The following is a 14,122-nucleotide window of genomic DNA, read 5'->3' on the forward strand; positions in this document are numbered from 1 at the left end:
CCCCACGGGGGAACCTCAGCCCCGTGGCCACAGCGGGATCCAGCGGGGAGCCTAATGAAACGTGCCTCCCTGTGGACGCACGGCTGTGGTGGTGGCCAACCTATTCACTCAGGCTGCGATGTGGAGGTCAGTCGCGCATCAGAGCAACGAGCGGCGCACTCCTCCTACCGAAAAATCCCAGTTTTTGCAGCCTTTGTCCTTCAGAGACGCTGGACGGGATTTCGCATTGCACTCCAGCGCCGCATCCCGAGAGTCACGTCCCGCTGCGCGGACCCATTTTTCGGGTGACAGGTGTCCCGGTGCAGCAACGTCCGGAATACAACTACTGCTTTCAGCTGGACTGTTGCTTTACGGTTTCTCTGCAGCAAGCTCGGCTGGGAGCAGTGTCATGCTCAACTAACTGTCAGTATTGAGGAGGTAGGTGCTCCCCACTGCTGCCACGGGGTACTTTCTATTCAGCGCATGTTCTCAGATCAGATAAGGGGCTCCGAGCACAGTGTCCTCTGCAGGGATCTCAGCACTGCGGCGTCCCGCACTAGTTTTTGAATATTTCATTTAACTCAGAGAGGATGCGGTGGTGACGCATTCTGGATGTGTCAGCTAATAAAGGGTGAATGTAAACAGGCTACATTATTATAAACTCATTCCATTTAATCCAGTTTTCTTTATTCAACTTTGTCCCATTGAGATCCCACATCGTGTTTGCAAGACAGACCCGACCAGGCAGCTGCAGCACAGGTCTAATCATCAGAAATCACACAGAAGTGAATTATAACAATATGCAACCTGTTCGATATGTCAGTTACTGAGAACCGAAGTTAAAACCTTCATTTTTAAACATTAACATTACCATAAAATATTTATGATTGTTTTTCTTGACTTACCAGTCTAATTTAGTGAACAATAGAAAATGATGAGTGTTGATAACAATTGTGGTGGTTATAACTAATCTGAGTAAGTAATCCACCTCGGTGCCCCATCGTACAGGCTACAATATCCAACCTGGAAAAGCTGTGCGCCTTTTCCAGGTTGTTGTTTCCTTGTTATTTTCCGTTTATCTCGGAAAACAACAAAGGAAGGTTTGATATTTCCAATTTACATTAAATAAAAGCCAGATCTATTTCTGTCATAAAATCTAAAGAACTTAATATTTGCTCAAGATAGATAAAAATGGTAATGTTACATGGCAAGTTATAACTTGGTTAAATATCAGTTATTTAAAAGTAAAGATTACTTCTCTTGACCATACAATTATAAAACCTGTATAATAAAATCCAATTTTAAATTCTCAATCCTTAGCTGTTTTTGTACAAATAAAATGATTTTGGACCAAGATCTGAACCTTGTGGAACCCCTGATGAACTTTCAATAAGCCTTCATCAAAACTACCTACCATGTAATGTCAATGTTCATTCACTCTTTTTTGTGATAATGTTACTAAATAGGCTGTTACTTATCTTAAAGTGAAGCAACAGAAAACTTTTTCAGGGAAAATGTCCAAAAGAGTTTATGGATAAGATGCTCAATTATCTAAGCTGAAGCATTAAAAGATCTACACTAGGTGCCAGTGGTCTGTCTGGCCAGGAAGCCAAAATCTCATCATAACTCCTACAGTTTTGTGAGGGCAGCCTGAATTATTTCCATTCACTGTGCACTAAGTTGTAAATCAAAAGCCTCCAATTGTATGCTGTTAATGGGAAGGCTGGTTCTGCCATTATTCACACATGCTCTGCAGACAGTGCTCCTCTGGGATGGGCTTTTGATTAAAATATGGAAGTTAAATAATTGATAGATGGCAGACAAAGGAAAGATGAAGAGTAAAGAGAGCGAAACAGAAAGCCCTGTTTCCTGTATAAGTCTGAGCTTGTTTAAAACATTGATGTCTTAGTGTCTATAGAAAATCAGTATTGTACCATTTCCTTATTGCTCCTTCTTTGTGTCCCACCTCCCTCCAATCAGCTGTTGGTTTCATGTTTTCCCTGTATCCTCTCACAGGTTAGACTCTCAGTCGAAGGAGGTTCATAGCCACAGTCATATCACCCACCCTCCTCCCCTCTGCTGGAAAGAGTTGTCCGTCTGCACCATTGAAGACAGACAGCAAACGTAGGGGGTTCTCCCTGTGTGTGTGTGTGTTGGTGGCCGTGCGGTGATGTGTGGCCTAAGAGAAGCACTTTAAGTCAGCAAAACGGGATCCAGCCCATGAGTCTCTCAGAGCGCTGAGCCGTTGACCAGGCTATGAAGGAGAGCTGCTCCAAACTAGGCTGAGTTGAACAAAAGCAGGACGATCTGTGCGAGGAGCAGTCAGCCATGGGACTCGGACAGTCCAGCAAGACCCCGGTCACTGACGACACGGATGAGGGTGAGTGTAAAAATCCAGATGGTCCTTTTCAGTGTATTTGTTTTTCTGTTTACTGCCCACAAATGAACTGACACAGGTTGTGCATGCAGCATTCAGCATCTTTTCTGCTGCCTCATCAAAGTGTTACTGCTACCTGACAAAATTAAGAACACTTAACAGTCAACGGCTGTTTAGCTCAAAGAACAGCATATTGGTACTAGTGCCTTTCGTGCAATTGCATTATTTGATAAGTTTGTAAAAAATACAATTTTAATTTAGCACAGTTTAATTGCTTTTATTTTCAACAGAAATGAAACAATTATTTCTATCACAAAAAATGTTACATTTTAAATAGTAAAGTTGTAATATGGTTATCTATACCATATATCCAAAAATATAAAAATATAGAATTAACACCTGCTGTTATTTGTAGATTTAAATAAAGTGTGGGTTTTTTTCCATTATTTAATCTCTTTTGGTCAGTCTGCTTAGAGTACCACTAAGTACAGTTGAGGAGAGGTTTGTGATTGGGTACAGACTGTAGTCGGCTATTTAACAGATTTATTGCTTTATTTCAACAACTTTATTTTAATGCAATTCAATGCAGAAAATGTATATAAATACATTTTTAGTATTTATTGATTGATGATATGGATTGATTTAAAGTCACTTGCACATGACTTTAAATCAAATTGAATCCCAGTCACCCCAGTCACATTTGACCTACCATTCAAAATCCAGTTTATTTCTACTGTTAGAAGGTTTTCTATCTAAGAAAACCCAGCAAATTATGTAGATTCAGAATACTTATATACATCAATCAATCCATCAATCATCAATAATCAATCAATCATCTGTGACTTATCTAGGATTGGGTCGCTGGGACTAAGCAGAGCGACCCAGACTTTTCTTTCTGAAGCCACTCAGGCCGGCTGCTCTGGGGGAATCCCAAGGTGTTTTTATAGCACCAGTTTAAAATCCCTTTAAACTGGAATAAAGGGAAAGAATCTCACGTTTTTGTGGTATAGTTTTTAAAATCTTGGAATAGCTACCTGTGTGCATACAGACTTGCTCTTCTTCATAGTTTCTGTTATTTACTAGCTGAATCTTTCCATGTTTCTGCGTTTTTCTAGACTGCTGGCAGCCTAGTATCAAAAGGACTTTTCAGCGGCAGAGCTGCTGGTTTGAATACATTTTTCTATTGTGTGTCCGGCATAGATAATACATAGAGATTTTATTGATCTAAATCAAAGTCTGCAACCCCAGTAATTCAAACTAGTCTGTTACATTTTTAGTGGATTGGTCAATGACTTTGAGTTTCACAGTTTTAGTATTTTGATGTGAAAAGCAACAGTCAGTTTATTTGTTTATTGATATCAAGTTGCAATTAACTGCACAGTCTAGGTAGATATTTATTGGGAAATAAATGGGAAAAGGAAACTTATCAGAGAAGAAGTCGTTATTTGTGGCTAACCTGACATTTTGGAAATGTCACATTTCCAAAATTTCCAAAAGGCAAAAGAACTTGCCTTTACTTTTTTAAACTTTGGATTGATGCAGCAGTTAATCTAAACATACAAAAGTTATTTTCTTTACTGAAGGCAGCGGAGTGACAACCCCAAAAACACAACCTTTGAATAATAATGAAAAATATCCACGAATAACAAAGTAATTTCCTTGGCGATGAAAGCTGCATCAGAGACAGGAGAGGGCTTTCCTTTTGAAGTCATGGAAACCTAATGATTATACTCTACTTTGCTGCTTTTGCTCAACATTGATGTGTGTATTTCCTCTTTGCTTCACAGCTTATGACTCAGTGGAATTGATATGTAGTAGGAATGGAGTATCATTCTTACAGTATCATACTTTTCACTGCATGATCTGATTAAAGCTATCCAAAAATATTTCCTTATTTAAGCTATGATAACACTATTTTTAATGTTCAATAGCATTTTCTAAATGAATTTTATCACACCAGACCTGTTTTATTTATCTTACTTGTTTTATATTGTGTGCTGTTTTTTAATGGGTTTAATAATAATCATCACACCAGGGATCAGGATCTTATTAGGTTTATTTCTACAACGTGGCAGCACGGGGCACACTTCATTAGCAGGCAGTGACAGAGGCTCTCTCACATTTCTCAGCACAGTGGTCAGGCAGCTTACAATAAATGACAATGAAGGTAAAACTAAAATTGTGCACAAATTAACACTATTGAAGTAGATTCATAATTATTACAAAAACAGTATGAAATAATGCGCTGCACTATTCTACACTACATTAAACTGGAGAAAATGTCTGGTCAATCCAGCATAATTTGTAGAATCTCATTAAAAAGAGATTCCAAAAAAAAAAAAAAAATACATGATGCAAACTTTTAGTAGTTTTGAAACTATAACTTTAATAAAGTGAAATACCCCAGTTCTTGTAGCCGCCTGGTTTAGTTGTGGAACAAATTAGCTAAACTGGGATACTTTTACAGACATAATATTTATTGCTTGTTTCATAATCGATTGATAATTGTTTGATGTAAAGCAGTTTGAACTGTCTTTTTGGTCAAATGTGCTACATAAATGAACTTGACTTGATTTAACTAATTTTCAGAAATGCCTGGAAGCCTTGAATCCTCAGCAAAATCATAGCTAACGCTTGAGTCAAGTATCCACTTTTATAGTCGTTTTTTTAAAATTGACTGAGAACAAACTTCCTTTCATCTCTTGATGTGTCAATTTCCAATTCTAATATTTTGATAAGTGTCAGTACTCTGCATGTTAAGTATACATATTAACACCCATCATGCAATCACTGCTTTGAGTAGCAATAAAAATGCAAATCGGCTTTTCACTGTCACTCCAAGGTGATTTTGGTAACAGTTTCTTGTTGGTTGTTCTGTGAAGCTGTGAATCCATTTGCTGTGGAAAAATGTACATAGTACAAACACACAGCACAGAAATGCATAAAGCATTTTAATAAAGTCAACAAAGAAAAAATGACTAGCAATAAATTTTACTCTGTTTTAGTTATGGATACTCATGACACTTTTTTTTATTAACAAAGCAGTTCATTTCTAAAAGAAACATCAGAATTTTTGTGTCTGAGACACAATACAGCTGGGACAAATTGTATATCACATCAACAGGATAAAAATGTGAATTAAATGACTTTTCAGAGGTGTTTGTATGAAGGTAGACTCTGTCAAGGCTTGTTTATCTCCCCAGAGTTTGATGTTTCCACATCATACGTCACCAGATGTGTGTGTTTCCTTCCTCCCCACACTGTGCAGCCATGTGAGGTCTTACTGAATTGATTGGCCACATTTAGTCCACTAGAATTTATTCACGGCTGGACACAGACCTTATATTTCAGTTACCAAAGACAACCGATGTTCTGACACAAAGGTGGACACTCAGATAATTTTCTGAAGGAATAAGACAAAGATTGAGAGACAGACATAAAATGACTTTTACTCCACAACTTAAGACATTGTTTAGATTTGCCTAACTAAATAAAAAATAACATTTAAGCCAAAACCTGTGAAAGGGCCTATCCATAGATTTGAATTGTTCTGTTGCAGCTCCGATTTAAAGATTTCTATTGATGTTGTGAGCTAAACCAAAATATAATCATGACCGGATTTGGACTATGGCTTTCAGCTAATCAATAGATGAGATTTTAGGTATGAAGCTATAACTTATTTACCCATGACTCAATACTAAGTTTATTCTTAGCTAACAATAGATTGTTTTAGAACAATCTATGCTGTCTTAAAATTTAATGTTCATAAGGTATATCAGGTATGGTCAATCAGGTCACAGTTGATGGGCAGATGGATGGAGAGGAGCAATCCTGGAAGGAAATTTGTTCCAACATTGAACATTTCTGTTCAGAGATGCTTCCTCTAAGACTTTGTGGTTTTATTGTGACTAAATGTGAAAGAGTAGGAAGAGATATGATGTGTTTTAAGGTATTGGATGTGCTGATTAAACCACCGCTAGACTCCTGCTCAATCTGTTCGATCACATTAGAAACCCTCTGTCACATCAGATCAGGTTATTCAAGTGAGTGAGAAAGAAGAAAACTGACATTAATGTTTACCTGGAGGCCAAATCCAATATTTCCACAGTTAATGTGTTCTTCAAGAGGATTCAGAGAGGATTTCATTTCGTTCAGACTTGGGCCACCACTGAAATAGAAGGCACATGTTATGGTGGTGCATATAAAGCATAAAGGTGGAAGTGGCATGATTTGGGGGTGCTTTACTGCTGAAGGACCTGGTCAGCTCATCATCATATGAACTCTATCAGAAGGTGTTTATAAAAATGTAAGACCATTTGTAAAAAAAATAAATAAACCTAAAGCAAAACTGGAGTCTTGGATATAAAAATATTCAACAGGAACTGGTTGAGGATTAGGAAACGCTAATTTTTGTAAATTAAGTGCAAGCAAATCATCTTTTTCTAGTTATGAGAAAAAAGATTACAGATTGATATGAGAATGATTCCTGATAAAGATTCAATATTTAATGAATATCCTAAATTCTACATAATTGTAGTTAACAAAATTTATCTCTGAAATTATGCTGTGTAACAAACAAAACAAACTTGTAAAAAAATAATTAAAAAGGAGATAAATTCTGATTGTTCTGAGAATTTCAATCTTCTTTTATCCCATGTATTGAGTTGAAGGAGTCAAAGATCTCCAGATTAGTCAGAGACCTCTGATACTCTGGCATGAACCGAAATAATCTTCAGCACAAACGATGTCCACTAAGACTGCTGCATGGTTTCCCTTAAGAGCCATTTCAAAGATTTGAGGGGACATTTCCATCGCTTTCCTTTTAGCAGCTTTTGGTTCATTTTGTTATCAAGTCACTGTGTAACAAACACACACATGGGAACACAGCCAGAGCATTTCCCTCTGTCTCACTCCTCTCTATCAGCCACTTTATCGGCTATTGGAAGTGGATGGGGGCTGTTTGTTTCTTGCTGTCATGACAACAAGGACAGACGGTTTTCCCCCTCTGCTGCCGTCCCAGAGGATGGAACAGCTGCTGCCCGTTATTTGCTCTCATCGGATGACACACTCAAATGATGCTGCACATACATTCACAATTACCAAAAACACACTCATGCACAGGACATTTAAAACACTACACTGCGCATACACAGGGACACACACTCTTACATTTAGCCTGCAGCCACTAGATCAATTGGATGTGACAGCTGATGTTATGCTCCGTTAGTCACGTATCAGTGGCACTTCCCCGTTTCACACTATCTGTGCCGGGGTGTTTACGAAACCTGTCCAGATATAGTCCACATGGGACCAGCTATATAACACACACATATCACAAACATGCAGATTTAGAGTTGCCACTGACTAAAGTCAACACAGACCCATAGAGGCTTCTGGTAATTACAGCCATTTCACTGCTTAGCTACTGGGAGATCCTGTCCTGATGATTTCAGAGACACAGCTGCGTTTGTGGATTAGATGTGAGATAACGTGATTACAGGAAGACACACAAGGAAGCAAAGGAAAAGACGGGGAGGAGGTTTATATTTTACTTACAGTGGCTTGATGTGCTGAAGTAAATGATGGACACTCGAGTAACAGCATGAACTAATCAACATCTGCACAATAGTGTAATTGGCACTTTGACAGCCTTTCTCTCGTTTAAATCAGCTGAGGAAATCATGAGACCCTGGAACTCATCTGGGAGTCATTTTAAATTTAAGTGACACCTGCTAATCAGTTTAGACTGAACTAATCATATTAGCTGGGCCTGATCCTCACACTCTCTGATGTACAGCAGATTTGACTATGAAGTCACTGCATAGCCTCATTCTGGCTATGTTTATGTCTGTCTGTCCATCCGTCCATCCACCTGGTCATAATCTTTAATCCTTTCTAATGAAATTATTTCCTTTCTGTCTAGTTTTTGTATACTTGTTCCATATTCAAACCACTTAAAACTATGTATCAGCCTTAGATTTACTGCACATTTTTATGTTTCTTCTTATCAAGTAAAATAAAATGTACTGAGAAAACTGAAAATGTGAGTCTGGAAACTTTGACTTGAAAAATGTGTAGGAACCCTGACCTTGTAGAACTGAACTGGGTTTAATGACAGTAGATTTCAGATGATCTGCTAGGACTATGCAGTAATTTACCATTAATCAGAACCATCAGTTACAATTTCTAAATGTATTTTTCAGTCTTAAACAATGTATAATAATTTTATTCCTTTCTTTCTTTCTTTCTTTTTTTTTACTGCAGTCAATTTTGACCATTTCCAAATCTTGAGGGCTATTGGAAAAGGGAGTTTTGGAAAGGTAAGTTCAAGTTATTTAGCTTTTTTCCACCTTAGCCCTCCTGTTATGTTCATTTCTGAGGTACAGCAATAATGTTCGTGGGTCAATTTGACCCGTGGAGTGTTTAATCATACAGTAGAGTCAGAAACCAAAATATTCCTCCAAAACATTTTGATATCTGATTATTAATTCCAATACTAACCATTTCAATCAATATTTGTGCAATGATGTTTTTTTATTTCTCACAAATAAAGGATCGATGACGACAATTTACTCATTTACTCATTTGGACATAAAAAATGGAATTTACATTTTTTATGTCCACTGAAAAAAACCTAGACACAAAAAACAATAATTTCCTTGAAATTGATCTTTTGTAAAAACGAATAAAAATTATATTACATTTTGATTTTTTTTTCAAGGAGTGATTTTTATAATTGAACTTGAGACACGTATACTGTTCTGGGTCAAATTGACCCGCTGATTAAAATCAAGATAAATGAGTCATGCAGAGAGTATTTATGTTTTCCTCCACATCTGCTGAGTGTCACTCAGAGTGGGTGGAGTTTGCCCACAGGAACAGAAAAGGTTCCTGTCAAAAGTGGTATGAACACCTGCCTTCTCGCAGTTTCCTAGTGAAGTAAAGAGAATAGTGAGAAAGTGGGCTTTTGTGTGTGCGTGTGTGCATGTACAGTATGTGTGTGGTGGGGTGTGTGTGTGTGTGTGTATGTGTGTGTGTGTAGTGAAATATGGTTCATAGCTGCAAGGAAACATATAGAATTGGATTTTTTAAAATCTTTTTTACCCTTCAACTTGACTGCCGGGTCAAATTGACCGGAACAGTATCTATGTAAAAAGTAGATGTAGGGGAGGCTGCAAATGTGTAAAATGAATAAATGTCCAATTTATATGTAGAGTGCACCTATTAAGACAAATAGAAAAAGTTTCATGCAAAAAAAATACTTCCAAGTATTTTTAAAAAAATGTAAAGTTTAAAACTTGTCAATCTGACCCGCAACATAACAGGAGGATTTTAGATAAGTGATTTAAATCACTTACCTAAAACCGAATAATGAACTTAAAACACTAGCTTCATGTAAAACACACAATGTGCCTGCAGGCATGTTTTGTTTTCATTCTATGGTATCACAAATTGCTGCTGGTGCCTTGTTGGTAGATAACACTGGCACCATTTTTCTACTGCAACAGTCATTTGTTCTGATCTCACACAGGCTGGTAAACCTTTACAACGGTACACTTTGCTTTCCATCATTCTGTTTGTCTAGTTGGGTGCAACACAGTAATATTTTAGCACTTTTCTCATCTGATTTTCATTTCCTTCTCAAATAATCTGATATGTAGATTGCGATTTCTATGCAAATGGTTCATTAAGTGGTTATCCGAATCCATTCATGGATAAAACTTTTAATAGAAATCAGGCATTGTGATGGCTAAGATGATGAGGATAACAAAAACTGCATCTGTGTGTAGAGCTGTAAATCCACAGAGTGTATTGTGTATGTATTTGGTTCCCAGTTAGCAATGATAAATGTTATAAAACTGTCACGTAATCTCAATGTCAATTTTATTTATAAAGCACTTTAAAAACAGCTATTAACTGTAAAAGCCCCCAGTAAAAATACATACTAGTAAAACACAATAAATTAAACAAACAGGGCAGCTAGATTATAAACATTGGAGTGAGAATGGGTTGACGTTGGGCCTTCTGTAAATGTCAAAGAATAAAAATGAGTTTTGAGGTTTTTGAAGTTTTCCAGGCTATCAGCAGATCTGACCGGTAAGTTGTTCCACAAATTAGGAACAGTGACAGCAAATGCCCCATCTCCTCTGCTTCTGCTTCTGGGAACACTTTAGAGTGGTTTATTATTGGATCGAAGTGTTCTGGAAGTGAAATGGTTGTAAAGAAGGTTCTGGATGTAGGCGGGAACTAAAAACTAATAAGAAAATTTTAAAATCAATCTGATAAGAAACTGGCAGTCAATCCCGAGAATCCAATACTGGCCTTATATGCTGTCGTTTCTGGGTTCCAGTTAAGACACAGTAATAAATCCAGTTATCCAGTATCCAGTTACAACATTATGATATACATTCCAGTTAAGTTTAACTTGTAATTTGTTTGAAAAGAACCAGGGACACAAGAGAAACAAATCTAAGTTTACAGCAGCTGGACTACAACATTTGAAACCACATAGTTCAAAGTGAGTCCCCTTCCTATCCAGTATGTTGTTTTAAGTACACACTGTATACAAACACACACACTCACACACCCCCACCACACATCCACATAACGTCAGTGCAAAGTCCAACAACAGATAAGCAGTCTAATAACAGAAAAGACAATCTGTTGGATGTGAAGAGTGAAGTGATCAGGCGTTGGGTGATTAATTGTGCCAGCTGGTGCAGAGATCACTCGCTTAGACAGCAGCAATCATTGGCTTATTGATGCTTCCAGCATGAACAAGAACAACTGCAAATAAATTGGTCATAATACAGCATTGAAAAATGCAATTATTCTTATCAAAGTCTAAAATATGTTTCTATCATTTGACATGTAACCAGAAACCAAGATTCCACCGGGTTTTATGTGTTTTTGGTTTAAATCTGAAATATCACAGATACTGCATTTCTCAATTTTTAGTACTTGCCATGCACTAAGTTTTTTCCAAGTTTAAAACTCAAACTTGTAGATAATGTGAAGTGTCTTAAATTCATAATCATAAGGAAGACAAATGTTTTGAGGATTTCTGCAGGTATGATTTTTGGAGGGTTGGTTGTGCCACATTCAATGAAGATTCATGAATCTCATTAGTATGTTGGCATTTATAAACCAATTAGGTAATAAAGAGGTGAGAGTTTGTTATCGCTGGTTTTGTAACATGCTCTCTTTTGCTCTCTCTTTCACTGCCAGTTCAATACCTCTCTAGTTTTGTTGGATAATTGTTAATCGGCTGCTGTTTGAAGGTGTTTTAATGTAGTGTCAAACTGGCATGCATTATCTTTCAGAATGAGTTCCACATTATACATTATATTAATGAAATTTTCCAATCATTTACCAGGGCAATGAAGCATTGATAAGAATATGCATTACCCTCATGTGATCTCAACAGGTTTGCATAGTGCAGAAGAAGGACACAAAGAAGATGTACGCCATGAAGTACATGAACAAGCTGAAATGTGTGGAACGCAACGAAGTGAGAAATGTCCTGAAAGAGCTGCAGATCATGCAGAACCTCGAGCATCCCTTCCTGGTTAACTTCTGGTAAGCACAGGTTCATCTTTAAAACATGAATTATGGTAAAGATTAAGACATAAATCCTAATTGTTACAACTTGTTTTCAATGTTTTTAAATAAGAAGTAAAGAGTAAAAAATAATCACGAGAAAGGTGGAACCTCAACATAACAGGGACGTAAACAGAGAGTAGCGCAGTGCACAGACTCACCAGACAAACAATACCAGTGCTTGCTTGATTGCATGCTGTGCTTGCCAAAAAAAAGACTGGAAGTTAATTTTGTTGGCAGTGTAAACCCCCATGGGTGGGGTGATTTCCTCTAGAGATGTGCTTGGGTCAGCGCTGTGCCCACTCACCCACCCTCTCCTCTTTCTTTCTGCCTCTCTCACTGTGTTGAGTTGACATAAGGTACCATTGTCCTGTGGTAAGCACTCAAGGTCAAAGACAGGAAGAGACCACCTGCAAGTCTATGCACTGCGTTGAGACAATTACATGCAGAAAACTGTCCTCTGGCCTGTCCCTCTTTTCTCTTATCTGCGTCCTCCCTCAGCCTTGTCTTCTCACACTTTCCTTTTTCCTCTTGTCTCTCTTACCATCTGTTCTACTTTCTTTCCCCTTCTCTTGTTGTCACTGGTCCTCCTATTGGTTGCCACTAAGTGTGACCTAATATTTTGGGTAAAGTTTTCAAAGCAACAATACACTTAGTAAAACCAAAATTAAAAGGAACCAGACCATTCTATGCAGGGTTACAAAGGATTTCAACACTTGGAACAACAGTTTAGAACCCAGTTATAGTGAAAGATCCTTTTGTTTATTTAGAATCATTGCTTCTTTGACACTAAAGGAAGAAAAACAATTATTTCAAAGGTTCACAAGAAGGTATGTAAGAATATGGACTTTGTAGACTTAATCTATTTGAGGATGATTGCTACCTCTGTGCCTTCTGTATTTCTTGCAGATGATCATATTTACATCATAAAGTGAAAATATTGCAACCTGAAAATTTGTCTCAGCTGCTGAACTTGAAGAGTTTCTTTGTGGCAGCATATTTATTATTACCGCTATCTAAATCCAGAGCAGAGTTGGGACAGACAGCAGATGCATTAGATGTGCTGGGAGTATTTATCATGTATATTAAAGCCTAAAATAAACAAATATATTTAGAGAAATCCACAGGATGCTGTCCCGACAGCTTAAGCAAGCAGTAATAATATTTATTCTTAAAAACTCATTGTAAGCAAAGTTCTTAGGACTTTATTGCATAAAATATTTTATGTCTATGCTGGAGAATGAATGGCACTTTGAAAAGAAATTAGTTAAAAAGAAAACCTTGAAAGCATCACAAAAAGATTGCAGAGTAAAAACTTCACTTGCTTCAGGGAGTTTTTTTTATTATTTTGTTCAGTCTTTATATAATCATGCCCGTGCTTCATATGTGGAGAAAAATACATCTTTCTGAGTTGTACCTTGTTCGGTCATGTTCTATGAAACCATGCAGTTGTATCGCCAGATAAAGATAAAGAAACTCTTATTTATTAAGACATACAGGTTTAGTAAAGCAGACAGGTATTGTGAAGTCAGTACAGATTTTGACTGTATAGAATAAGCAAAGATAAGCCTGACTCCAGACTTTAGTGTCACAAGTACTGCCAGCAAACATAATGCCTCCTTTTACTTTTAGTGCTGCAGAATTTGGCGAAAGCTTGAAAGTAGTTTGCCAGCTCGTTGCGTTTTTGGCCTGATGTGAAGGTGACCTGGTGAAATGCAAGATCCAGTCTAGCCAAAAAAAATATCATAGTCAAGTACTCTCACTGCCAAATTGTGACTGAACTTGGAGTAAAATCAGGCCTTACTTTCTGAAATGAAACATAAAAATGTATTGATTTAGAATACAGAATAAACTCGCTAGTATTTCAATACTTGGGCCAATTTGGTTGTTTGTAACATATATAGGTGAATGTGATTTTGCATACGGCTTCACCTCCGTTCCTGTGCTCAGGAAACATTGGACACAGACTGATGGGAGCTGTCAGTCAGGGGGAGGCGTGAGGAGAAATGGTGGGAGAAAGGTTGGAGGGCTGTCGCTATTGATCCAACATATCACAGTATGCAGGGTTTGCTGCCTGAATCCATCTCAGCCAGGCGCTGTGGTCACTGTGTGCTTGTGGGGGTAGTATTAATGTCTAATGACTATAATTGTAAAACTATATTTAAT

General features: G+C 37.5%; 1 protein-coding gene across 1 annotated transcript in view; it reads left to right on the forward strand.

Moving 5' to 3' along the window:
- The window catches only part of LOC102225222 (serine/threonine-protein kinase 32A-like), a 62,179-nt gene continuing 48,057 nt past the window's right edge, over nucleotides 1–14,122 (forward strand). Inside the window, exons 1-4 of the mRNA XM_023341902.1 lie at nucleotides 1–417; nucleotides 1,996–2,359; nucleotides 8,621–8,676; nucleotides 11,784–11,935. Coding sequence (XP_023197670.1) covers nucleotides 2,308–2,359; nucleotides 8,621–8,676; nucleotides 11,784–11,935 — 260 coding nt within the window. The 5' untranslated portion in view covers nucleotides 1–417; nucleotides 1,996–2,307. The remainder of the gene's footprint in view (nucleotides 418–1,995; nucleotides 2,360–8,620; nucleotides 8,677–11,783; nucleotides 11,936–14,122) is intronic.

The sequence above is a fragment of the Xiphophorus maculatus genome, chromosome 11, assembly GCF_002775205.1.
Source record: "Xiphophorus maculatus strain JP 163 A chromosome 11, X_maculatus-5.0-male, whole genome shotgun sequence".
NCBI lineage: Eukaryota > Metazoa > Chordata > Actinopteri > Cyprinodontiformes > Poeciliidae > Xiphophorus > Xiphophorus maculatus.